The following is a 25,155-nucleotide window of genomic DNA, read 5'->3' as shown; positions in this document are numbered from 1 at the left end:
TAGAAGCTCTTTGTATATGAGCAATAGTATGGCTTTGTAATGTTTGTTTAAAAGGAAGTTTACCCCCTTGTCATTAGTTTTGTAAATTTTTATGTCTCTTTGTATTGTAACAGCTTTGAGATATAATTCACATACCATACTATTCACCCACTTCAGTGGCTTTGAGCATATTCACAGAATTGTGCAACCATCACCACAATCCATTTTAGAAATGCTTATTACCACAAAAGAAACCCCCATACCCTTTAGTAATCACCTTCAATCCCCTATTCTCACCCCAACCCACCCCAGCCCTAGGCCCACTACTCTCTGTGTCCATAGATTTGGCTGTCCCAGACATTTCCTATATATGGAATCATATAAAGTATGGTCTTTTGTGACTGACTTCTTTCACTTACCATAATGTTTTCAAGATCATCCATGTCGTATTGCCAAATAATATTCCATTATATGAATATACTACATCTTGTTTATCCATTCATCAGTTGATGAATTTTGGCTATTATGAATAATACTGCTGTGAACATTAATGTACAGCTTTCATGTGGACATATATTTTAATTTCTCTATTTTAATATCTCTTGAGATATACCTAGGAATGGAATTGCTGGGTTAAATGGGAACTCTGTGTTTACCCTTTTAAGGAATTGCCAGATTGTTTTCCAAAGCAGCTAGACCATTTTACATCCCCACCAGAAACGTGTGAGGGATCCCATTTCTCTACATCCTCACCAACATTGGTTATTATCTGACTTTTTGATTATACCCATCCTAATGGGTGTGAAATGTTATCTTCGGAGTTTATTTCATTTTGTTTTGTTTTTTTACCATCTTAACCAGTTTTTTGTTGTGGTTAAAAAAAAAACACATAACATAAAGCTTACCTCTTGGGGCGCCTGGGTGGCTCAGTCGTTAAGCATCTGCCTTCGGCTCAGGTCGTGATCCCAGGGTCCTGGGATCAAGCCCCACATCAGGTTCTCTGCTCAGCGGGAAGCCTGCCTCTCCCTCTCTCATTCTCCCTGCTTGTGTTCCCTCTCTTGCTGTCTCTCTCTCTGTGTCAAAATAAATAAAATCTTTTTAAAAAATAAATAAATAAAACTTACCATCTTAACCATTTTTAAATGTGCAGTCAGTAATGTTACATATATTCACACTGTTGTGAAACAGACCTCCAGAACTTTTTCATCTTGCAAATCTGAAACTCTATACCCATTTAACAACCACCTCTCTTCTCCTCACCCTTAGCCCCTGGGAACCACCATTCTACTTTTTGTTTGTATGAATGTGACTACTTTAGATACCTTATATAAATGGAATCATACAGTATTTGTCTTTTTGTGACTGGCTTGTTTCACTTAGCATAATGTCCTCAAGTTTCATCCATGTTGTAACATGTGACAGGATTTCTTTTTAAAGCCAAATAATGTTCTATTGCATATATATATACCGCATTTTATTTATTTCCACTCATTCTTCAGACATTTATTTGGGTTACTTCCACCTCTTGGATGTTGCAAATGTGCATTGCGTTGTGATTTTGGTTCCCATTTCCCTGATTGCTAATGATGCTGAACATCTTTTCATGAGCTTTGTATATCTCTATATCTTCTTTGGAGAAATGCCTATTCAGATCCTTTGCCCATTGTTTAATTGGGTTGTCTTTCTATTATTAAAATATAAGAGTTCCTTATATTATTTGTGTCCTTGCCAAATGTAATTTTTTGTGTTGAATTAAAGTCTAACTTTATTTTCCTCCAAGTAGCCAATTATCCAGTACCATTTATTGAATAATCCATCTTTTTCCTCCTTCAACAAGTACTTATTGAGCAAATACATTGGGTTAGACCTGAGAAAATAATAAAATGATGCAGAGCTTACATACTAGTACAAAGATAGACTTGTGAGAAAATTATTCAGCAAGATATTGTTTAAATTAAGTTTATGAAAATATTTTGTGACAAGAAAAAAAGAAGTACCAATATCTGCCTGGAGTTCAGGGAAGAGAAACAAAGGAGAGGGAGAAATTAGGTCATGGAAAGCTGGGAGAATAAAAGAGTGAGAACCAGGTACTGTGCTGGGTAAGAAACTTAAACACTGAAAACTGTTTTGCAAATGTAAAACATTTATTTCAATGTTTCCTCAGATTGTAGTTCGTGTAATTGTACTATAGCAAATGAGCAGGTATCTTCCTTTGTGATGAAGTATATCATGCTCATTTTTTTGGTGTCTTTGTATATACTTTATATATACTTTATAAACTTTGTCTATACTTTATATGCCCAGCCTAAGTATTTCTGTTATAATGATTGTCATTTCACATTCATAGAATATAAATAAATGTAAGATACCTTTTTCCTATGAATATGTTTGAATTAACAAATATTTATAATTATTATTGAGATAATTCATGCTTACTGAGCACAAATGTCAGCCATCTCTCTTTAATGCATAACATATAGAATACTTAATAGCATATAATGTCCACTTCCTTCAAAGATGGCACTTCACATGAAGGGATGGTAATAAAATTATATTTCAAAACTGTTACTTATACAAAGAATATTCAGACATTCTAACCTTTCCTTTTTTGGTGATTATAGGATAAACGTGTCGTTAAATTATTTTTGTATACTTGTTATAAACCCATCAATTCTTTTATAGTTGTGTTCTCCATAATAGTTATCAAGGGTGCCCAAAATCTTTGACCCAGAAACTTTGACTAGATAAGTGGAAAAAATCTAATTTGAGATACAGAATGCTAAATGTGTTTTTCTCAGTATACATTTTAATTGGTTTGCATTTGGCACTTCTCTGTCAGAATCTAAGTCATCCTTGGAATTTAGCTAACCACTTGGAAAATAGAACTAATGGTAGGTATGGTATGATGTGACTCTAATTAATTATCTCACCTATATATTTCACAAAACAGTATCTTAACTGCTTAATAAATGCTTTTAAAATATCGGTATAAAGTAAACAACAGAAACTTGATTTACTCATATCTAAAGGAATTGAATTGGTTTCTGCTTGTGATTATGACTCAGTAGAGCATATTAATAGATTATAGGGGGGGGAAATTAGAGTTCACTTTAAATATAAGCTTAGGCTATAACAGTAATAATGGCCTTTTCTTATTTTTCCACAGTTCTCAGTGGTCTCTGTTCTAATGACTGTCCTCGTAAGATAACAGTAAGTAAACTTAATTCTCAGTTGTAATATTTTCTGTGAAAATTCCCTGCATAGTATATATACACAAAATAGTTATAGGTTACACTCAAATTGTTATTATTTAGAAGTGACTAAAGTATCCTTCAGTGCTCAAAAGAACTTTACTTTTTACAAGGAATAAGATACCTTGTCTAAAAAACTCTCACCTCAAGGTTCACCTCCTTTATGAAGCCTTTTCTGATACCTTGGAAAAATAAGCACCCCTCCCATTATTTCTGGGCATACTACTGCCATTTTGGCATATATAATACTTGAACTCACTTCTGTTTGTATTAAATGCCTCTCTACCCTAGACTGGAATCCCTTGAGGTCAAGAAAGCTCTCATCTTTGTATACATGGTACATAGCACAGGGTCAAGCATATAGTAGACAATGAATTTTTTTTTTGTATAGTCTTAATATTGACTTACTGTCTAATGGAATGTTTCAGTGAAATAACGAAGTGTAAAAATAATTAGGCTTAGTTTTTGAAATTGCCAGTTCATGTAAATCGTAAGAATATTACATTATATTTTGAGTGTGTGTGTGTATGCATGCTCCCACATGTGTTGGTATATCCCTGCTTCGGTCCTCATAGTAACCATTGTTTCATAAGGAATTACTTCCATGTAAAGATGAGGAAACTGAGGCTCAGAAAAATTAAATTGCCCAAAGTCATAGAGCTATTAAGGAGTGGAACTAGAATGATGTTAGATGTTCTGATAATAGCATCATACTTTTACTACCCCAGTTAAGCACTACATGACCAACATTGTGTGTATGGTTGGGAAATTACATATTTAAGACACATGGAAACAGACCCTGACCCAGATTTGCATGCAGAGACTGAATTTAGACTCAACTCAGGAGCAACAGCTATGAAGTAGAAAGAAAGGAAGATTAGCAGAAGAAGTTGGTCTGTGATGCATGGGGAGCTGTGAAGCTAGGATGGCCCTTCAGAGATGGCCCAAATAGAGGCAGAGGAGCCAGGCCTTTGTATTCCTCTATCAGTCAGACACTGCGTGCATGCAGTCCCCAGGAAAGGTTTATAATTGGTAGGAGCCAGCTCCCTTTGGCCGAAAACAGTTTCCAGGTGGGAACCCAGCTGTGAACTCTCATCAGCCAACACTTGGAGCAGCTCAGGAAATAAGTGCCTCAGTCCTGAAGATAAAATCTAGACAATGCACCACCATATCCATTATGAATGTATGTAAGTGCCTGGTCAAATCCATCCGCTTTCATATCATTATAAAAAGGTAGATATATAGTGGGGGAGACTATGGGGAGGGGAATGCAGAAGATATAGGGGAAATCTCTGTACTTGCCCCTTAATTTTGCTGTGAATCTAAAACTGCTCTAAAAAATAAAGTCTGTTTTTTAAAATTTTTTAAAGTGTAGATGTAATTCATCAGAGGCTAAAATTAATTTGGTTATTTAGGTATTGTCTACCCAGTCTGTGAAATGTTCAGACCTTTTGTTCCTCTTCCTTTCTGTCATTGACCATATTCATTACATGATCAAACAAAGAACTTTGAAACATTGAAATGGAACCCACTCATTTTACCCACAAGTTCTGGCAGAAAAGGTGATAGGAAAGGTTGCATGATAAGGCAGGTTATACTTCTAAGATCAATAATGCTTCCATTCTCTTTATCTTAAAAGGAATTTTAATTGTAGGGAGAACAGAATCATTTAGAAAGCCATGTAAGTAAAATTCAGCATGCAGAGCTGTTCTTACAATGATTACACTAACAGTCCAGCGCCTTTGGGCTTTTTTGCAGGTGACACATCTGCCTCCCATTCGTTCATTTATTACTTTCTTTGAAGTTCAGATCCTGTTGAACTGCCTTCTCATAGATCATTTTCCTTCCCCACTGATATCAAAGATCACAGTTTTATGACAACCTAAAAGAAACAAATACACACTATACTTCCCCAGTTTTCCATATATCAAATGTGTGCCCACTTGTAAAATTATTATTATTTTATGAAAAAGTGGGCCTTCTTCATACTGACATTAGATCCACTTGATCATGGCAGAAAGTATTATTTTAGGTATGACCCTGTGTGAGACTAAGAGGGTAAATGCATCTAATGTGATATTCTTTACCACTTGAGTTGATTTATGAGTTGAATAGCTCTTCTGCTGCCAGTATGCTCCCACCTGATTCAGGCAACCTATCTGATACATGGAGAGAGGAAAGAATTATTCAAGTCAGAAACCAATCCCACTCAAATTCCTTCATCTCCATTTTGAGAATCTCAGGCCACACTCTGGACCTTATCTACCAGAAGTATTTTACTTTTGAAATTATAATGCCGTCCATTCAGCTATCTGACCAGAACCTATTTTCCCAGCCCTCTCCTGTTACTATACCTGTACATCTTTAAGACCATTAGTCTCTTGACCTCTTGCCTTTACCTTCCTCCTTTAGCTGCCATACAGAGCCTCACTCCTGCCATTGCTTTTAACTCCCATAAAGCACTCTCCTTCCACTATGCCTGCCTAGCAGAATTACAGCCCTGGGTTAGTCCAGCTATCTCCCTTGTTCAGTACTAGATCTAGGCTCCTGGGCATTTCTGAAGGAAAAAAATAAACAGCTTCGCATATTGGTACCACAACTGGTTCATGGTCTTCAACCTGAAATAAGCATTCTTTTTTTTTTTAAATATAAATACTAAGGTGGGGGGGGTTTCTTTAAGATTTTTATTTATTTATTTGACAGAGACATAGCAAGAGAGGGAACACAAGCAGGGGGAGTGGGAGAGGGAGAAGCAGGCCTCCCGCAGAGCAGGGAGCCAGATGTGGGGCTCTATCCCACGACCCCAGGACCATGACCTAAGCCGAAGGTAGATGCTTAACGACTGAGCCACCCAGGCGCCCCTGAAACAAGCATTCTTAATTGTATCAGTCTTATATAGATTCCTAGTCCTCTTTCCTCCCATTCTTTTTCTCTGATTACTTTCAGGATTTTCTCTTTGTCTTTGGTTTTCTGCTGATTGAATATGATATGCATAGGTATAGATTTTTAGGTATTTTTCTTGTTTTCATTAGTTTTTCTCTGTGTGTTTCAGTTTTGGAAGTTTCTGTTGATCTTCAAGCTCACTGATTCTTTGTTCATCTGTGTCTGGGCATTCCTCATTCCTATTATAGTATTTTATTTGTATCATTTCTATTTGATTCTTAAGAGTTTCCATCTCGGGACGCCTGGGTGGCTCAGTTGGTTAAGCCTCTGCCTTCAGCTCAGGTCATGATCTCAGGGTCCTGGGATCAAGTCCCGCATCGGGCTCCCTGCTCAGGAGGGAGCCTGCTTCTCCCTCTGCCTGCCGCTCCCCCCTGCTTGTGATCTCTCTCTCTCTGATAAATAAATAAATAAAATCTTTAAAAAAAAAAAAAAGAGTTTCCATCTCTCTGCTTATATTAATCTATTTTTGCATTTTGTCTACTTCTTCCAGGAGAGCTCTTAACATATTAATCATAGTTATTTTAAATTTCTGGTCTGATAGTTCCAACATTCCTGCCATAACTGAGTCTGGTACCAATGCTTGCTTTCTCTATTCAAACTTTGTTTTCTGCCTTTTAGCATGCCTTGAAATCTTCTGTTGAAAGCCAGAACTGACGCAGATGGGCCTTTATTATGAGGTTTTATGTCTATCTGGCGAGGATAACTCTAACAACTGTATTTTCTGTTTGTGGTAGCTGTGCTCTCAGAGGCAGCATTTTTCTAAATTGGCTTTTTGTCTCCCCTGTTGTCTTTGTGTTTCCCTACAAACTTATACTTAAACAGAGTCTGAGGCTTGCAATTCTTTTAGCTGTAATCCCATTAATAGACACGAGCCCATTGATGTGGTGATAAGGAACAGGGGTAGAATATGCATCCTATAGTCCTGTGATTGGGTCTTGGACTTTTAGTGAGCCTGTGTCCCTGGGATGTGACGTTCTCAAGTGCTTCTTAGCTTCCCCTCCCCCTAAGACAGGACAGGAAGGTGAGAGGGGGCTAAAGTTAGGCATTTCCTTTCCCTCCACGTTGGAAAGGTTTTGGTAGAACCCAAGTCACTTAAGCTTTGGTAAAGTTTTGGTAATAGTTTTCCCCTGAGGGCAAGGTGTTAAGAATAAAGAGATCTGGGCATATTTCAGAATGCTTACTTCCCCTTCGTATGCTAGAAGCATGAGAGTTGTTTTGTTTTCCAGTCTTCCCCCAAGAATCTGGTGGAATTCTGGAGGTAAAACTTTTATGTGGGCCTCCTCTAAGACTGCTTCCTTCCCTCCCCCAGAGTTTTGAATTCTCAAGCTAGTTCATATTGAGCTTCCAGCAATTTCTCAATTACAGTTTAAGTGTCCTAGCATACTGGCTCCAGTTTCAGGCTCCTGCTTCTAGGCCTCCGCTCCCAGTAAGCTGTGATTGATTCTCTGTATCCACCCCTCTCTCCCGTTTTCAGGGTAGCAGTTTGCCCTGTGACCTGGTTCTCTGAATCTAAGGAGAGTTGCTTTTTACTTTCTTCAGCTTTTTTTGTTGCTTTTGTGAGGACAGGAGTCATGACTTCAAGCTCTTTACATGTCCGACCAGAAACTCCTTGCATTTTTACCAGTATTGCTTTATTTTTTTTTTTTTTAGATTTTATTTATTTATTTGACAGAGAGAGAGCACGATGGGGAGTGGCAGGCAGAGGAAGAGGGAGAAGCAGGCTCCCTGCCAAGCAGGGAGCCCAATGCAGGGCTCGATCCCAAGACCCTAGGATCATGACCTAAGCCAAAGGCAGACACTTAACGACTGAGTCACCCAGGCGCCCCCAGTATTGCTTTATTTTTATTTCTTACAGCTTTATTGCAGTATAATTTGACATGCAATAAACTGTACATAATGATCATATTCAGTTTGATGTTATGTATATATTGTACATATATATACACTACATATATTTAAATGGATATATATAAAAAATACCAATATAATGAAATATATATCATAACGAAAATTTTTGTGCCCCTTATCCCTCTTTCTCACCTTCCCTGACCCTCATTCCCATATCCCACTTTTTCTCAGTCACCACTGATAGGTCCTCTGTTGCTTAATTTTAAAAGTTGTTCTTGTCCATGTTACTTCACAGCTTTTATCAATATATCTTCCTTTGTGTCATTTATTGCTCTTTACCTTGACATTTTTTTTACTTTTTTTTGAAAAATTTTAAACATCTACAAAAGTATAGATTAATAAAATTCCTTGTGCCCATACTACCAACCAGTTTCAACACTGTCATCATACATACTCACCTACTAATTCCATTCACAGCCCCCCTTAGGTTATTTTAAGGCAAATCCATCATATCCTATATTCTGTAAATTCTGCCCTGTGTATCTCTAAGATAAGGACGTTACATATTAGACCAGAAACTCCCATTTTTCATAAGAACTATTTTGTATCCTTTCCAGTCTCCTCTTACATCCATCCCCAACTTCCAGTTCTCAGTAATTGACCTTGCTTCCTACTTCAAAGGGAAAATAAGAATATAAAATCAGAATCTCTTCAACTATCTTAAGTAACTTTGGGAAAGTTATTTAACTCTTGTTAAGCCTCATTCTCCACATCTATATAATGGGGGAACTAATTATACCCATTTATGTTAGCTTACTATTGCCGCTGTAACAAATTATCATAAACTTAGTGGCTTAAAACACAACACAAATATATTCTTTTACACTTCTAGAGGTCAAGTGCCCAAATACGCTTCACTGAGCAGGACTCCCTTTGGAGGCTTTAGGGAGAATCCATTCCCTTGCCTTTCACTTCTCAAGGCCACCTACATTCCTTGGCTCATGGCCCTTCTATCCATCTCCAAATCCAGCCATGTAGTATCTTCAGATCACTGACCCTAACCCATCCTGCCTTCCTCATTCACTTTTAAGGACCCTAAATGATTACATTGGGCCCACCTGAATAATCAAAGATAACCTCTCCATCTCAGGATCCTTGATCATGTGTGCTAGCCTCAGCAGCAGATACACTAAAGTTGGAACGATACAGAGAAGATTAGCATGGCTCCTGCGCAAGGGTGACATGCAAATTCGTGAAGCGTTCCATGTTCTTAAGAGAAGAACAAAAGTCCTTAGTCACATCTGCAGATTCCCTTTTGCAATATAAGTTTATCAGCAGGTTCTGGGAATTAGGATGAAAACATCTTGAGGGGACCATTATTCTGCCTGCCACACTCCCTCCTAAGGTTTTTATTAGGAGAATTAATGTAGGCAAATCATAATAGAGACCTAATACACAATAAGTAGTCAAAAAGTGTGTCTGCTATTATTTGTCAATGGTAAATGGTTATTTCTGTGCCTCTATAATATCCCTGTTTTAGTAAGGATAATGAGTTCCAGATATTTGAGAAATGCTGGTGTTCTGTTTGCCTTCAAAACTAGTGGTCTACTTGAATTTTTGACTTTTTCTTATCATGTAAGTATGTATCATAAGTTTATGAAATATGGAGATGAAAGATATTAATATTTTTAGTGAAAGCTGACATAAACATCTGCGAATCAAAAGAATATTTATATTCCTATTTCCTGGTTTTTCTCTTTAAATACCAAACTAATTTTTCGAATCTTTTATCTTCAGTATAACATACTCTATGTTAGTGGAGATTATGTAGCTTCTTTCTCTGTCACCTGCTAATTCTTTTACCCAAAGCCTGGTGGTGACTTTTCCCACTTTATACATTATGAGTCTATAAGCAGGCATATGAATACTCTTCCATTGAACAAAGGGTTTGGAAATAGTCCTTTAATCCTCTATATACAAAAAGAATCTATGCATATTCCTTTTAAGTGCTCCATGAGGGCAGAGGAAGGATCTATTTTGCCTGCCAGTATGTCCTAGAACATTAGCACAGGGCCTTGTACTTAACAATGTCAGTTGTCTTCTATGGCACTAAATGTAATCCCTTTATCCATACACCCATCCCTTTTGCTATTTCTTTTTACTAATCAATGTATCATTTATGCTGTGGGTCTCACATCCTTCTCAGGGACCTCATTCCATTGTTTATTCACCCTGGCCTGTGTATTCAACCTCTGCCTCTCTGTTGTTGCCTTCCCTTCAGCATTTAAGGAGTGCCCAAATCTCTTCTATCCATAAGAGCATCTATGCATACCTTCTAAAACCCCACATCCTCTCCAGCTACAACTTAATCTGTTTTCTCTTCCCAGCCAAACTTAAGTTGTCCACCATTGGGTCTCTCTAATTACTTACTTCGATATCCTTAGCCCACTGTTGTAATCTTGCATTTGACCTGCATTTGATTCTCCTGACACTCCCCTTTCCTCGGCTTCCTTTACATTCACCCCTCCTAGCTCCGCTTCCACCTCTCTGGCCATTCTCCCAGTTCCTTTATGGATATTTCCTCTGCCCACCTTTTAAATATTGGTGCTTCTCAGGCTTTCATTCTAAGTTCTCTTCTTTTTTTTTTTATTTATTTATTTTAAAGATTTTATTTATATATTTGACACAGAGAGAGCACAAGCAGGGGGAGCATCAGGCAGAGGGAGAGGGAGAAGCAGGCTCCCCGCTAAGCAAGGAGCCTGACGCGGGGCTCGATCCCAGGACCCTGGGATCATGACCTGAGCCGAAGGCAGATGCTTAACCGACTGAGCCACCCAGGCGCCCTCTAAGTTCTCTTCTCACTCTACGTTATATTCTTTAAGTTTTCTCAACCTCTTCCCTGCTTGGTGTTTTTTGTTTTGTTTTGGGGGTTTTTTTGCCATTTGGATACTGATTACTTCCAGCCATCTCTCCTGAGTATGTCTGAGTGTCTTACAAAAACTCAGTCCACTTCCCATGTTCCCTATCTTGGTTACTTTTTCCTTTCCCTTACCCCCCAGATCTACTAGATTATTGTTCTCAACCCTTAACTCTCCCTTCTGTCTATCCCACCATCTTTTAGTCCAGGCCACCATCCTTTCTTGCCTGACAGTTAGAGTTATCCGAGCCATCCTTCAAAAAGGCACCACAGTGGTCTTTCTGAAATACAAGCCTTTAGCAGCTTTTCTTTGTCCTTGGGAAATGGCCCATACCTAATTTGTTGAGACAGAGATTTTCTTTACTTATCCAGCCTTACCCCTTGTCATTCCTCTTCACACCCACTCCCAACTGTGTACTGCTGTGTTCTGCCATGCTGTCTCATCTCCAGCCTCTTGCATGTTGTTTCTCTACCCCGAATCCTCCTCTTCTCTACCTTCTCCTAGATTCCTTCATGTGACCTTCAGGTCAGCTTTCAGACAGTATTTCCTCTGATTCCTGGGCTCCCCAATGACACAGGATTGGACACACCTATTGTTTCTTAGCGTGGTCCTGCTACTTACCAGTTCTATTCTGTAAGTTGGTGAATTATCTGTGTTCAGTTCTTGAAAAAGAGAGACTGGGTCTTGTTTATTATTCTGTCCTAATTAGCTCCCTAACACAGTGGCCTGACACATAGTAGCACAAGAAATATTTATGTATGAATAAATGAGCTTTTCCTAAAATTTGGTTTGCTTTTTTTAATAGGACTTCATTGATAAATTTACCATACCACCTCTTAACCACAATCACATATTCATTATTAAGTTTGAACATTTGGAGAATAAATTACAAGCTATTCACAAGAGAAATGCATTCTGCAAAGGCCTGATATAAAGGGAAAACATCCCTTATTTATGTTCTCAGAGATACCTCATTATGAGACACAGATGTTCCAGTTGTTACTACAAACAGATTGATAATATATGTAGCAGAACAAGATGTCTTTAACATTTTTTTCATCTTTTCAATCAGAAATATTCTCAGGCTTTTATTTGTTCTGTGTAGGAATAGTGTAAGAAAGTATAAGCCAAGTATGTTTCTCTTTTGCCTTTATTTTGATTAAGCGAATTATCTGAATTGATACTGTTTTACCTCCCCATCTTAAAAGACACCAGCCTTTGCTACAACAAATATTTAGTGATCACAACAGATTTGATATTTTTTTAAATATCATTCTACCTTTAATTCTAAGTATTTGCCTTTATCTTATTACACCTGACAGTGGTAATATCATGTTTCCTGTACCAAGGATAGAAAAAAAAAAAAATGACATAAACATTTCCTGCATTTAATGTCTTTTTATAGTCCTTTACAAAGGGAAAATACCTTGCAGCTTTAACAGGAAAATAACCAAAATTTAAGAAAATAATTTCTGGAATTTAATGTCTTGAAGAAATGAGTAAGAAACAATACAAAAAATTCAATATTGAACTAAATTGGGCAATACAATTAACACTAATGAAGATATCCATGTTTATAAATATCTGTGTTTATAAAAATATCCATGTTTATAAATATCCATGTTTATAAAAAACACAAACAAGGTAAACAAAAAATTGCCTTTAAGAAAAATAAAGACCATACTGTAAGTCAGCTATTTTTCTAATACTTTAGAATCATAAATTTTAGTGCATAATTAAGCCTAATACTGATTTTCATCTAACATAATATGTCTTACAAGTTCTTCCAGTTTTGCCATCCAGAGCCAATGACGAATGTACTTGGTCTCCATTGTAGAAACCAAAACTTTGAAACAAATCCTTAGATAATCAGGTACTTCACACTGACATAAAAACCCCAAGATTTGTCTAGGCTACTGAAAAAGATAATCTATGAAGAAAAAAGATGTATTCTAACCCTGATTTTATATAAGTCAACAGGCATACAGAGGACAGTTAGTTTAAAAGAATCTGTATAATACAACACCCAAACTGCATTGCATCAATATGACACATTCTAGAACAAGAAAAATGACCCAAATATAGTCCTTGATTACTGGGAGTATGGAAAAATTGAAAGATCACTATTATTTCTTAATTTAACTTCTCTGAATTCTTTCAAACAAATATCATACATGACATTTAAAAGGAAAGATAGGACAATGTGAGAGATTTGTACTAAGATTTTCACACAGAAAGTGAACTTACTAGATGGGGTACAGGACTCAGCATTCCATAGGAATAGCTAATGTCTTAATTTTTTCCTGCCAAAATTTATTAAATCAATTTATGAAATGTTTTCCACAAAAATGTTTCTGCCTTAAAAATAAAAACGAAAACTGAGACTGATGTAAAAGTGAATGCAAGAGAATAAATTCTCCTGTATGAACTGAGACCCCAAAACACACAGAACATAAAATCACATATCTCAGATATCTCTGCTGAAAATATAAAGTTTGGTCACCCAAGCTTATGACACAGTCCCTCCCTTCCCCCAACTCTTCAAAACATGGGACACCACCCTTTCAAACAAGTGAAACCATCAATGCCTCATGGTGTACCTTATGTTTGGGGCTGGGCTGGCAGCCTCTGAGTGTAACTGTCCTCCATTAGGGCTTATTCATGCTTCCTATCCAAGTTTCTAGAGCCTTCACTTTCAAAACAGTACTCAGCAACCATGGTTTGTGACCAAAACTGCATGTACCACACCCTGAGGTGAAATTTCCAGGCCACATTAAAACATGGTTGTGCACAATTTCCAGATTTTTTTTTTTTTTTTTTTTTTAGTGAGGAAGTGGGAAGACGGGCAGAAGGAAAGGGAGAGAGAGAGAACCTTAAGCAGGCTCCACACCCAGCACAGAGCCCCATGCAGGGCTCAATCTCACAACCCTGAGATCATGACCTAAGCCAAAATCAACAATCAGAAGCTTAACTGACTAAGCCACCCAGGCACCCCAATTTCCAGAAATTTCTTTGGAGAGTTGATCTGCCTGTGTGTGGATGTGGCATAATGCCTTCAGTCATAATTACAGGCTCTCTAAAACCCTCACATTCCAGTATAAAAAAGGAGAAGGTTCAGAATTACTGGGAACTGGGTCATAATCATGAGGCACTTATAGACATCATTCCACACACAAAAAATTGCCAAACTGGAAGGAAGGACAGGTGTAAGACATAGAGGACAAATGATTCTTTATGACTGAGGAGGTCATTCATGTATTCAATAAATATTTATTCACTTTTTGCTATGTTCTAGGTGCTAGATGAGACAAAAATCAGTGCCCTCATGGAGATCACAGTCTATATCCAGCAAAGCATGCTAGTAGAAAGAAACATTTGAGTTGGGAGGGGCCTTTATATTGCACAACTCCAGAGGCTATCATTCACATCACAGTCTATGTCAGTGGCAACCTCTGGAGTGGTAAAATGGACGACATGTAGAATCTTCCATGGTGACTGTGACTTGAGTCTTGAAGGACTAGGATTTTAAGTAGGTACAGAAGCAGAAGGAGGGCAGTCCAGGTAGAGGAAAATAGTATGTGCAAAGGTACCAACCGTCATTTATTTAGTGCCTGCTATTGACATGAACTCTAGGCTCTGAGGCTACTAAGAGGTAAGTTCTTGTGACCTGCATTATAAAACCACATCCCTCCTTCATGATCCAGTTCTGCTATAAAACATGGGCAGGTAGCAGTGAACAAATCAGAAATTGTGTCCAACTTCATGGAATTCACAATCCCAGGACATATGAAGAATTACAAGAATGATGAGCACTTCAAAGTAAAGTACCCAGTGTTCAGAGCCCTTATAACTAGAAGAACATACCTAGTTTAGGTAGTTAAAAATGGGGGATGGGAGAGGGGCAGATGGGGTAAAAGCATGAGAGAGGAGAATGGATTTGGATTATTTAGGAAATCAAATGTCCATAGCAAAAACAAATCAGGAGTGTCTTTGAAGAAAGTAGGCAACTCAAAAAAAAGACATTTAATACACTGTATTCTTGCTAATCCTGGATATTAGGTCTCCATGGGAATGTGTAGTGGGGAACGTTGACCTCAGTATGCATTCTGTAGGGGAAAAAAATTGAAAGAGAAAACAGTTCATTTTATTAAAAATCTAGTATGCATTTCATTTCATTGAGGAAGAACTCTTTGCACTTAGACAACTAAGATTATTGTACCACTTACCACAGGTTACATCCTCAAAACTGTATCTTGAAAATTCAAATGAAACTAAAGACCCACAAAAGCATCACCAGATCCATTCCTACACCCTGACTCAGCCTGCTTCCACCACTTAAAAACCACGGGAAAAAAACACAAAAACCTAGGCCTTTTTCTGTTCAACTCAGGAACTTAGATGTCTCACTGTAAAAAGGAAGAAACTCATGAAATGGTGAAGAACTCCATAATTATTCACTTAATATAGGAAGTTAAAAGAGATTGCTTACTTTATATATTGTTAAAAATATTCCCATGTAGGGCGCCTGGGTGGCTCAGTCATTAAGCGTCTGCCTTCGGCTCAGGTCATGATCTCAGGGTCCTGGGATCGAGCCCCGCATCGGGCTCCCTGCTCAGCGGGAAGCCTGCTTCTCCCTCTCCCACTCCCCCTGCTTGTGTTCCCTCTCTCGCTGTGTCTCTCTCTGTCAAATAAATAAAATCTTGAAAAAAAAAAGTATTCCCATGTATAGTAAGTACCTTTTCCTTATCCCATGTATATGGAAAACATTCTAAACATTAGAATTTCATAAAAATTATGTTCAACATAATTGAAAAGTTTGCAGACTCCTGGGCTAGAATAACAACAATAGAAAGTAAAAGATACTTCCATCTTTCTCTGATTTGCTAAGTGTTCTGACCACCTAAACTTTTTAAGCTAGCACCCTAAATATTCATTTAATCAAATATTTGCCTTTTTGGAGATGTTCCCTTCAAGTAATCTTAAACGTCTTTTGTAACAGAGCATAAACTACAGGATTCTTTCATCTGAAATACTCTGTATTTATTGCTCAAGGTAAAAGTGCTCCCCTCTTCATGATTATTCTCTTTCTCTGAATTTAAATCACTTGCAAAATAAAATTTGCTTACAAATTTAATAAAGGTTATTTAATGCTGAAATAATCCATATTTGCTGATGTATTACACTTGCTTCTGTGTTTGTCAAGGGAATTTTACTCCCACACATATTCCAACAAGATCCTACACTTCATTATATACCTATCTGATAGACAACCTTAAGTTTGCCCTTAAGAGGGAAAGGTCAGGGGCGCCTGGGTGGCTCAGATGGTTAAGCATCTGCCTTCCGCTCAGGTCATGATCCCAGCATCCTGGGATCGAGCACTGCATCGGGCTCTCTGCTCAGTGGGGAGCCTGCTTCTCCCTCCTCCTCTATCTCTCTCCCTGCTCATGCTCTCTCTCTCTCTCTCTCTCTCTCTCTCTCTCTCTCTCTCTCTGTATCTCTGTGTCTCAAATGAATAAATAAAATCTTTAAAAAAAAGTTTAAAAAAAATTTTAAAAAAGGGGAAAAGGTCATGCTATTTTATTTTATAGTTACAGATGAAAAATAAGTATGCTAATATCATAATAGTATACGCCATGTGAAAGCACTTACACAATAAATATTTTCAGATCATACTTTTTAGAGCTAAATCATTTAAAGTAAATCTAAACACTGCAGATTATATCACACAATTCAGAAAGCTTAATGATTCCCAACTTGAATCTTCAACTGCCTTTCAAGTCTGTGAACCCTCATTTTACTCCTTTGCAAAATTTGTATTGGTTAAGAAAGGTGCATTGCTACTAAAAAAAAACAACAAACCAAAACAAGAAAATTTTCTGCACCACTACAAGCAGTTGAAAGGAGTGTTTCTAACATTGTTTTTTCTGCATCCAACTGAATCAATGGTTTTATTCTCTTGTATTCAATCAAATCCAATCATTAGACAAAGGTTTAGGTTACACTAAATACTCTGACAAGCTACCAATTTGTATTGGTAGTGTACAAAATGTACACTATGTGTGCAAATGTGTACAAAAAGGTGTACAAAATGTAGTCCCAGTAGATCAGGGGGTCTTAATGAGGGGTCCCCAAACTCCTGGCATCAGCATCTCTCCAATTTTAAGAAATGCACATTCCCAGGCCTCACCCAGACATATGAAATAAGAACATCTGGAGTGTAGCCAGTGAATCTGTATTTTAACAGTCACTGCAGGTGATTCCAATGCTTTCTAAAGTTTGAGAACCACAGCACTGGACTTTTAAAAAGGGATTTACTGTAGGCCAACTTTGTCTTACACAGTAATTATGTACACTCAGAAGTAGAATTTCATTTCAAACATACATTCTTGCCAATAAATTATTCATGTAGCTTTAGAATCCTATAATACAGTAAAGAACTTGATAAATATTTCTGGCTTTAATCAAAATAATTTTGCTCACCAATATGGTCAGGTTCTGATGAAGGCTCTCTTCTTGGCTTGCCAGGGGTCACCTTCTTGCTTGGTCTTATATGGCTTTTCCTAGGTTCAACCACATGGAGACAGAGCAAGAACAAGCTCTTTGGTGTCTCCAGGGTTCCACCTTTCATGACCTGTCTAACCCTAATTACCTTCCAAATATAATCACATTAGGGGTTGAGGCTTCAACATAGAAATTTTGGGTGGAGACTTTCAGTCCATAGCACAACAAAAATCTATTGCAGGGGATGTGTGAGAAAGAAATTAACATGAAACTCACATTTGTGTTACCATCTTTGCTGCTTAATATTCCCATAGTTTGGACTCCTGGCAGATCAGCTTTTCAGGTTTCACATAAAGAATTTAAGATGTGGGGGCACCTGGGTGGCTCAGTCGTTAAGCATCTGCCTTAGGCTCAGGTCATGATCCCAGGGTCCTGGGATCGAGCCCCACATCGGGCTCCCTGCTCGGCAGGAAGCCTGCTTCTCCCTCTCCCACTCCCCCTGCTTGTGTTCCCTCTCTCACTGTGTCTCTCTCTGTCAAATAAATAAATAAAAAATCTTAAAAAAAAAAAGAATTTAAGATGTGTGCATAAATTCTTTTGTGAACTAGTGGCATTATTTCAGAAATTCTTAATCCTTTTAAATTGAAAATTCCATTATAATACAAATAAGCACTCCCCGAAATTGAGATTTTCTTTGGACCAGCATTAATATAACCCATTATGTAAAAGATATAGCAATACTCCTAGCACCTCTACTGTATTAGAAGAGACACAAGGTAAAAGTTACTTCAGATGTCTTGGCAGTCAGTGTAAGCATGATCATTTTTAGTACATTTTGTACTGAACATTCATACAAATGCTAAATGGCACTATCGTGGGGAAAAAAAAAAAAAACTCTGAAACGTGTAACACTATGACATGGAGTAAGACACCAAAAAGACTTATAGGCAGAGGTTATCAGTCATATCATTTCAACTGAGGAAGGCAAAGTAGGATTTTAATTACTCATTATTTATATAGTATAAGACAGTGGTTCTCAAACTTCTTGGTCTGAGGACCCCGAAGAGTTTTTCTTTGAGTTATTATCAATATTACTCTATTTGAAATTAAAACAAATAATTGTTAATGTTTTTAATTAATTCCTTTAAAAATGAAAATAAACCCATTATATGTTAATATACCTATATTTTATGAGAAAATATATTTTCCAAATTAAAAAATTAGTAAAGAGTGGCATTGCTTTACATTTTTTTTCAAATCTCTAATATCTGGGATTATAGAAGACAGAAGATTCTTCTGTCTCTTTTTGCATTCAGTTTTTTATTGTTTGGTTGAAATACATGAAAAAAGTTTAACCTCTCACAAATGTGTAGTAGAAAACAGGAATGTTTCATTTTGTATTCTATACACTAATGAAACTGGTATATTAATAATTATAATAGTATCCAACCATTATTGTTGAATTATTTCTTTCTCCCCTCAATTCTTCATGTATTTTGGAACTCTCTTCTTAGGTGCATTTATAATTCTTATGTTTTCTTGATGGATTGACCCTTTTATCATTATAAAATGTCCTTTTTGTCTCTAGTAACAATTTTGTCCAATATTAGTATGGCCACTCCAGCTGTCATTTGGTTGCTATTTTAATGGTATATCTTTTCCATGCTTTTACTTTCAACCTATTTGTTGTCTTTGAATTTAAAGCATGTCTTTTGTAGACAGCATATAGTTAAATCATATTGTTCTATGCATTCTGCTAATTTCTGCTATGTGATAGCACTGTTTTAATCCATTTACATTTGATATAATTATTGATAAGGTAGGATTTCTGTCTGCTATTTTTTTCTCTGTCTTATGTCTTTTTTCTTTCCTCTGTTCCACCATTACTGCTTTCTTTTGTGTTACATGTTTTCCAGGATATGGTCTTAATTCCCTTCTTTCTTATGCTCTATGTTTTTTTAAGATTTTATTTATTTATTTGACAGAGATAGCAAAAGAGGGAACACAAGCAGGGGGAGTGAGAGAGGAAGAAGCAGGCTTCCTGCTGAGCAGGGAGCCCGATGCAGGGCTCCATCCCAGGACCCGGGGATCACGACCGAGGACGAAGGCAGATGCTTAACGACTGAGCCACCCAGGCACCCCTCTTTTTTTTTTTAACTTTTTTTACTATTATGTTAACCACCATACATTACATCATTAGTTTTTGATGTAGTGTTCCATGATTCATTCTTTATGCATAACACCCAGTGCTCCATGCAGAACATGCCCTCTTTAATACCCATCACCAGGCTAACCCATCCTACCACACCCCTCCCCTCTAGAACCCTCAGTTTGTTTTTCAGAGTCCATCGTCTCTCATGGTTCGTCTCTCCCTCCGATTTCCCCCCCTTCATTCTTTCCCTCCTGCTATCTTCTTTTTTTTCTTAACATGTATTGCATTCTTTGTTTCAGAGGTACAGATCTGTGATTCAACAGTCTTGCACAATTCACACTGCTCACCATAGCACATACCCCCCCAGTGTCTATCACCAGCCACCCATCCCTCCCACCCCACCCCCGACGCCAGCAACCCTCAGTTTGTTTCCTGAGATTAAGAATTCCTCATATCAGTGAGGTCATATGATACATGTCTTTCTGATTGACTTATTTCACTCAGCATAACACCCTCCAGTTCCATCCATGTGGTTGCAAATGGCAAGATCTCATTCCTTTTGATGGCTGCATAATATTCCATTGTATATATATACCATATCTTCTTTAGCCATTTATCTGACGATGGACATCTTGGCTCTTTCCAGTTTGGCTATTGTGGACATTGCTGCTGTAAACATCGGGGTGCACGTACCCCTTCAGATCCCTACATTTGTACCTTTGGGGTAAATACCCAATAGTGCAATTGCTGGGTCATATGATACCTCTATTTTCACCTTTTTGATGAACCTCCATACTGTTTTCCAGAGTGGCTGCACCAGCTAGCATTCCCACCAACAGTGTAGGAGGGTTCCCCTTTCGCCGCATCCCCGCCAACATCTGTCGTTTCCTGACTTGTTAATTTTAGCCATTCTGACTGGTGTGAGGTGGTATCTCATTGAGGTTTTGATTTGGATTTCCCTGATGCCAAGCGATGTTGAGCACTTTTTCATGTGTCTGTTGGCCATTTGGATGTCTTCTTTAGAAAAATGTCTGTTCATGTCTTCTGCCCATTTCCTGATTGGATCATTTGTTCTTTGGCTGTTGAGTTTGATAAGTTCTTTATAGATTTTGGATACTAGCCCTTTATCTGATATGTCATTTGCAAATATCTTCTCCCATTCTGTTGGTTGTCTTTTGGTTTTGTTGAGTGTTTCTTTTGCTGTGCAAAAGCTTTTTATCTTGATGAAGTCCCAATAGTTCATTTTTGCCCTTGCTTCCCTTGCCTTTGGCAATGTTTCTAGGAAGAAGTTGCTGCGGCTGAGGTCGAAGAGGTTGCTGCCTGTGTTCTCCTTTAGGATTTTGATGGACTCCTGTCTCACATTGAGGTCTTTCAACCATTTTGAGTCTACATTTGTGTGTGGTGTAAGGAAATGGTCCAGTTTCATTCTTCTGCATGTGGCTGTCCAATTTTCCCAACACCATTTGTTGAAGAGACTGTCTTTTTTCCATTGGACATTCTTTCCTGCTTTATCAAAGATGAGTTGACCATAGAGTTGAGGGTCCATTTCTGGGGTCTGTATTCTGTTCCATTGATCGATGTGTCTGTTTTTGTGCCAGTACCATACTGTCTTGATGATGACAGCTTTGTAATAGAGCTGGAAGTCCAGAATTGTGATGCCGCCAGCTTTGCTTTTCTTTTTCAACATTCCTTTGGCTATTCGGGGTCTTTTCTGGTTCCTTACAAATTTTAGGATTATTTGTTCCATTTCTTTGAAAAAAGTGGATGGTATTTTGATGCATTGAATGTGTAGATTGCTCTAGGTAGTATTGACATCTTCACAATATTTGTTCTTCCAATCCATGAGCATGAAACGTTTTCCATTTCTTTGTGTCTTCCTCAATTTCTTTCATGAGTATTTTATAGTTTTCTGAGTAAAGATCCTTTGTCTCTTTGGTTAGATTTATTCCTAGGTATCTTATGGTTTTGGGTGCAATTGTCAATGGGATCGACTCCTTAATTTCTCTTTCTTCTGTCTTGTTCTTGGTGTATAGGAATGCCACTGATTTCTGTGCATTGGTTTTATATCCTGCCACTTTACTGAATTCCTGTATGAGTTCTAGCAGTTTTGGAGTGGAGTCTTTGGGGTTTTCCACATAAAGTATCATATCATCTGCAAAGAGGGAGAGTTTGACTTCTTCTTTGCCAATTTGGATGCCTTTGATTTCTTTTTGTTGTCTGATGGCTGTGGCTCGGACTTCCAATACTATGTTGAATAGCAGTGGTGATAGTGGACATCCCTGCCGCGTTCCTGACCTTAGGGGGAAAGCTCTCAGTTTTTCCCCATTGAGAATGATATTCGCTGTAGGATTTTCATAGATGGGTTTTATAATATTGAGGTATGTACCCTCTATCCCTATACTCTGAGGAGTTTTGATCAAGAAAGGATGCTGTACTTGTCAAATGCTTTTTCTGCATCTATTGAGAGGATCATGTGATTCGTGTTCTTTCTTTTGTTAATGTATTGTATCACGTTGATTGATTTGCGGATGTTGAACCAAACTTGCAGCCCAGGGATAAATCCCACTTGGTCATGGTGAATAATCCTTTTAATGTACTGTTGGATCCTATTGGCTAGTATTTTGGTGAGAATTTTTGCATCCATGTTCATCAAGGATATTGGTCTGTAATTCTCCTTTATGATGGGGTCTTTGTCTGGTTTTGGGTTCGAGGGAATGGTGGCCTGATAAAACGAGTTTGGAAGTTTTCCTTCCATTTCTATTTTTGGAACAGTTTCAGAAGAATAGGTATTAATTCTTCTTGAAATGTTTGGTAGAATTCCCCTGGGAAGCCATCTGGCCCTGGGCTTTTGTTTTTTGGGAGATTTTTGATGACTGCTTCAATTTCCCTACTGGTTATAGGTCTGTTCAGGTTTTCTATTTCTTCCTGGTTCAGTTTTGGTAGTTGATACATCTCTAGGAATGCATCCATTTCTTCCAGGTTATCGAATTTGCTGGCATAGAGTTGCTCATAATATGTTCTTATAATTATTTGTATTTCCTTGGTGTTGGTTGTGATCTCTCCTCTTTCATTCATGATTTTGTTGATTTGGGTCATTTCTCTTCTCTTTTTGATAAGTCTGGCCAGGGGTTTATCAATCTTGTTAATTCTTTCAAAGAACCAGATCCTAGTTTCGTTGATCTGTTCTACTGTTCTTTTAGTTTCTATTTCTTGATTTCTGCTCTGATCTTTATTATTTCTCTTCTCCTGCTGGGTTTAGGCTTTATTCGCAGTTCTTTCTCCAGCTCCTTTAGGTGGAGGGTTAGGTTGTGTACTTGAGACCTTTCTTGTTTCTTGAGAAAGTCTTGTATTGCTATATACTTTCCTCTTAGGACTGTCTTTGCTGCCTCCCAAAGATTTTGAACTGTTGTGTTTTCATTTTCATGGGTTTCCATGAATTTTTTTAATTATTTAATTTCCTGGTTGACCCATTCATTCTTCAGTAGGATGCTCTTTAGCCTCCATGTATTTGAGTTCTTTCCGACTTTCCTCTTGTGATTGAGTTCTAGTTTCAAAGCATTGTGGTCTGAAAATAGGCAGGGAATGATCCCAATCTTTTGGTACCGGTTGAGACCTGATTTATGACTTAGGATATGATCTATTCTGGAGAATGTTCCATGGGCACTAGAGAAGAATGTGTATTCTGTTGCTTTTTGATGGAATGTTCTGAATATGTCTGTGAAGTCCATTTGGTCCAGTGTGTCATTTAAAGTCTTTATTTCCTTGTTGATCTTTTGCTTAGATGATCTGTCCATTTCAGTGAGGGGGTTTTAAAGTCCCCCACTATTATTGTATTGTTGTCAATGTGTTTCTTTGCTTTTGTTCTTAATTGCCTTATATAATTGGCTGCTCCATGTTGGGGGCATAGATATTTACAATTGTTAGATCTTCTTGTTGGATAGACCCTTTAAGTAGGATATAGTGTCCTTCCACATCTCTTATTACAGTCTTTGGTTTAAAATCTAATTTGTCTGATGTAAGGATTGCCACCCCAGCTTTCTTTTGGTGTCCATTAGCATGGTAAATGGTTTTCCACCCCCTCACTTTCAATCTGGGGATGTCCTTGGGTCTAAAATGAGTCTCTTGCAGACAGCATATCGATGGGTCTTGTTTTTTAATCCAGTCTGATAGCCTGTGTCTTTTGATTGGGGCATTTAGCCCATTTACATTCAGGGTAACTCTTGAAAGATAGGGATTTAGTGCCACTGTATTGCCTGGAAGGTGACTGTTACTGTATATTGTCTGTGTTCCTTTCTGGTGTATGTTACTTTTAGGCTCTCTCTTTGCTTAGAGGACCCCTTTCAAGATTTCTTGTAGGGCTGGTTTCGTGTTTGCAAATTTCTTTAGTTTTTGTTTGTCCTGGAAGCTTCTTATCTCTCCTTCTCTTTTCAATGACAGCCTACCTGGATATAATATTCTTGGCTGCATATTTTTCTCATTTAGTGCTCTGAATATATCCTGCCAGTCCTTTCTGGCCTGCCAGGTCTCTGTGGATAGGTCTGTTGCCAATCTAATGTTTCTACCCTTGTAGGTTACATATCTCTTTTCCCGAGCTGCTTTCAGGATTTTCTCTTTGTCTTTGATACTCGTAAGTTTTACTATTAGATGTCGGGGTGTCGACCTATTTTTATTGATTTTGAGAGGGGTTCTCTGTGCTTCCTGGATTTTCATGCCTGTTTCCTTCCCCAAATTAGGGAAGTTCTCTGCTATAATTTGCTCCATTATACCTTCTGCCCCTCTCTCTCTTTCTTCTTCTTCTGGGATCCCAATTATTCTAATGTTGTTTCGTCTTATGGTATCGCTTATCTCTCGAATTCTGCCCTCGTGATCCAGTAGTTGTTTATCTCTCTTTTTCTCAGCTTCTTTATTTTCCATCATTTCATCTTCTATATTACTGATTCTCTCTTCTGCCTCATTTATCCTAGCAGTTAACGCCCCCATTTTTTATTGCGCCTCATTAATAGCCTTTTTGATTTCGACTTGGTTAGATTTTAGTTCTTTTATTTCTCCAGAAAGGGTTCCTCTAATAACTTCCATGCTTTTTTCAAGCCCAGCTAGTATCTTTAAAGTCATGATTCTGAACTCTAGATCCGACATCGTACTATTGTCCGTATTGAGTAGGTCCCTGGCAGTCGGTACTACCTCTTGTTCTTTTTGTTATGGTGATTTTTTCCGTCTTGTCATTTTGTCCAGAGGAGAATAGATGAATGAGAGAACAAAATGCTAACAGGATAACAACGTCCCCAGAAAATATACTCTAAACAAATCAGAAAAGACCTGAAGCCAGGGGATAAGAAAGGGAAAGAAAGAATAAAGGAAAAGAAAAGAAAAAGAAAAAGATAAAAACAAACAAAACAGAACAAAACAAAAAAAACAGAATATGATCAAATATCATCAGGCTGGTGCATAGATCAGTGCCACACACTAGATTTGGGTGTATTTTGGGCTGTTAGAAGAAAGTGCCTCCCAAAATTTTAAAGAAAGAAAAACTTATGTATGTACAAAAATAAGGGTTGATATGATG

At 37.7% G+C, this 25,155-nt stretch overlaps 1 protein-coding gene and 1 non-coding gene across 2 annotated transcripts in view; both read left to right on the top strand.

Moving 5' to 3' along the window:
- The window catches only part of ITFG1 (integrin alpha FG-GAP repeat containing 1), a 337,289-nt gene that overhangs the window by 245,232 nt on the left and 66,902 nt on the right, over positions 1-25,155 (top strand). The window contains exon 13 of the mRNA XM_021705838.2: positions 3,146-3,189. Within this exon, the coding sequence (XP_021561513.1) occupies positions 3,146-3,189 (44 nt within the window). The remainder of the gene's footprint in view (positions 1-3,145; positions 3,190-25,155) is intronic.
- Positions 9,187-9,293, top strand: LOC123323336. Its single transcript, XR_006539339.1, has one exon. It is a non-coding gene; the product is annotated as a U6 spliceosomal RNA (small nuclear RNA).

Source organism: Neomonachus schauinslandi, chromosome 16 (assembly GCF_002201575.2).
Source record: "Neomonachus schauinslandi chromosome 16, ASM220157v2, whole genome shotgun sequence".
Taxonomy (NCBI): domain Eukaryota; kingdom Metazoa; phylum Chordata; class Mammalia; order Carnivora; family Phocidae; genus Neomonachus; species Neomonachus schauinslandi.
The sequence above is the reverse complement of the archived record's forward strand: the minus strand, read 5'-3'. Positions and strand labels throughout refer to the sequence as shown.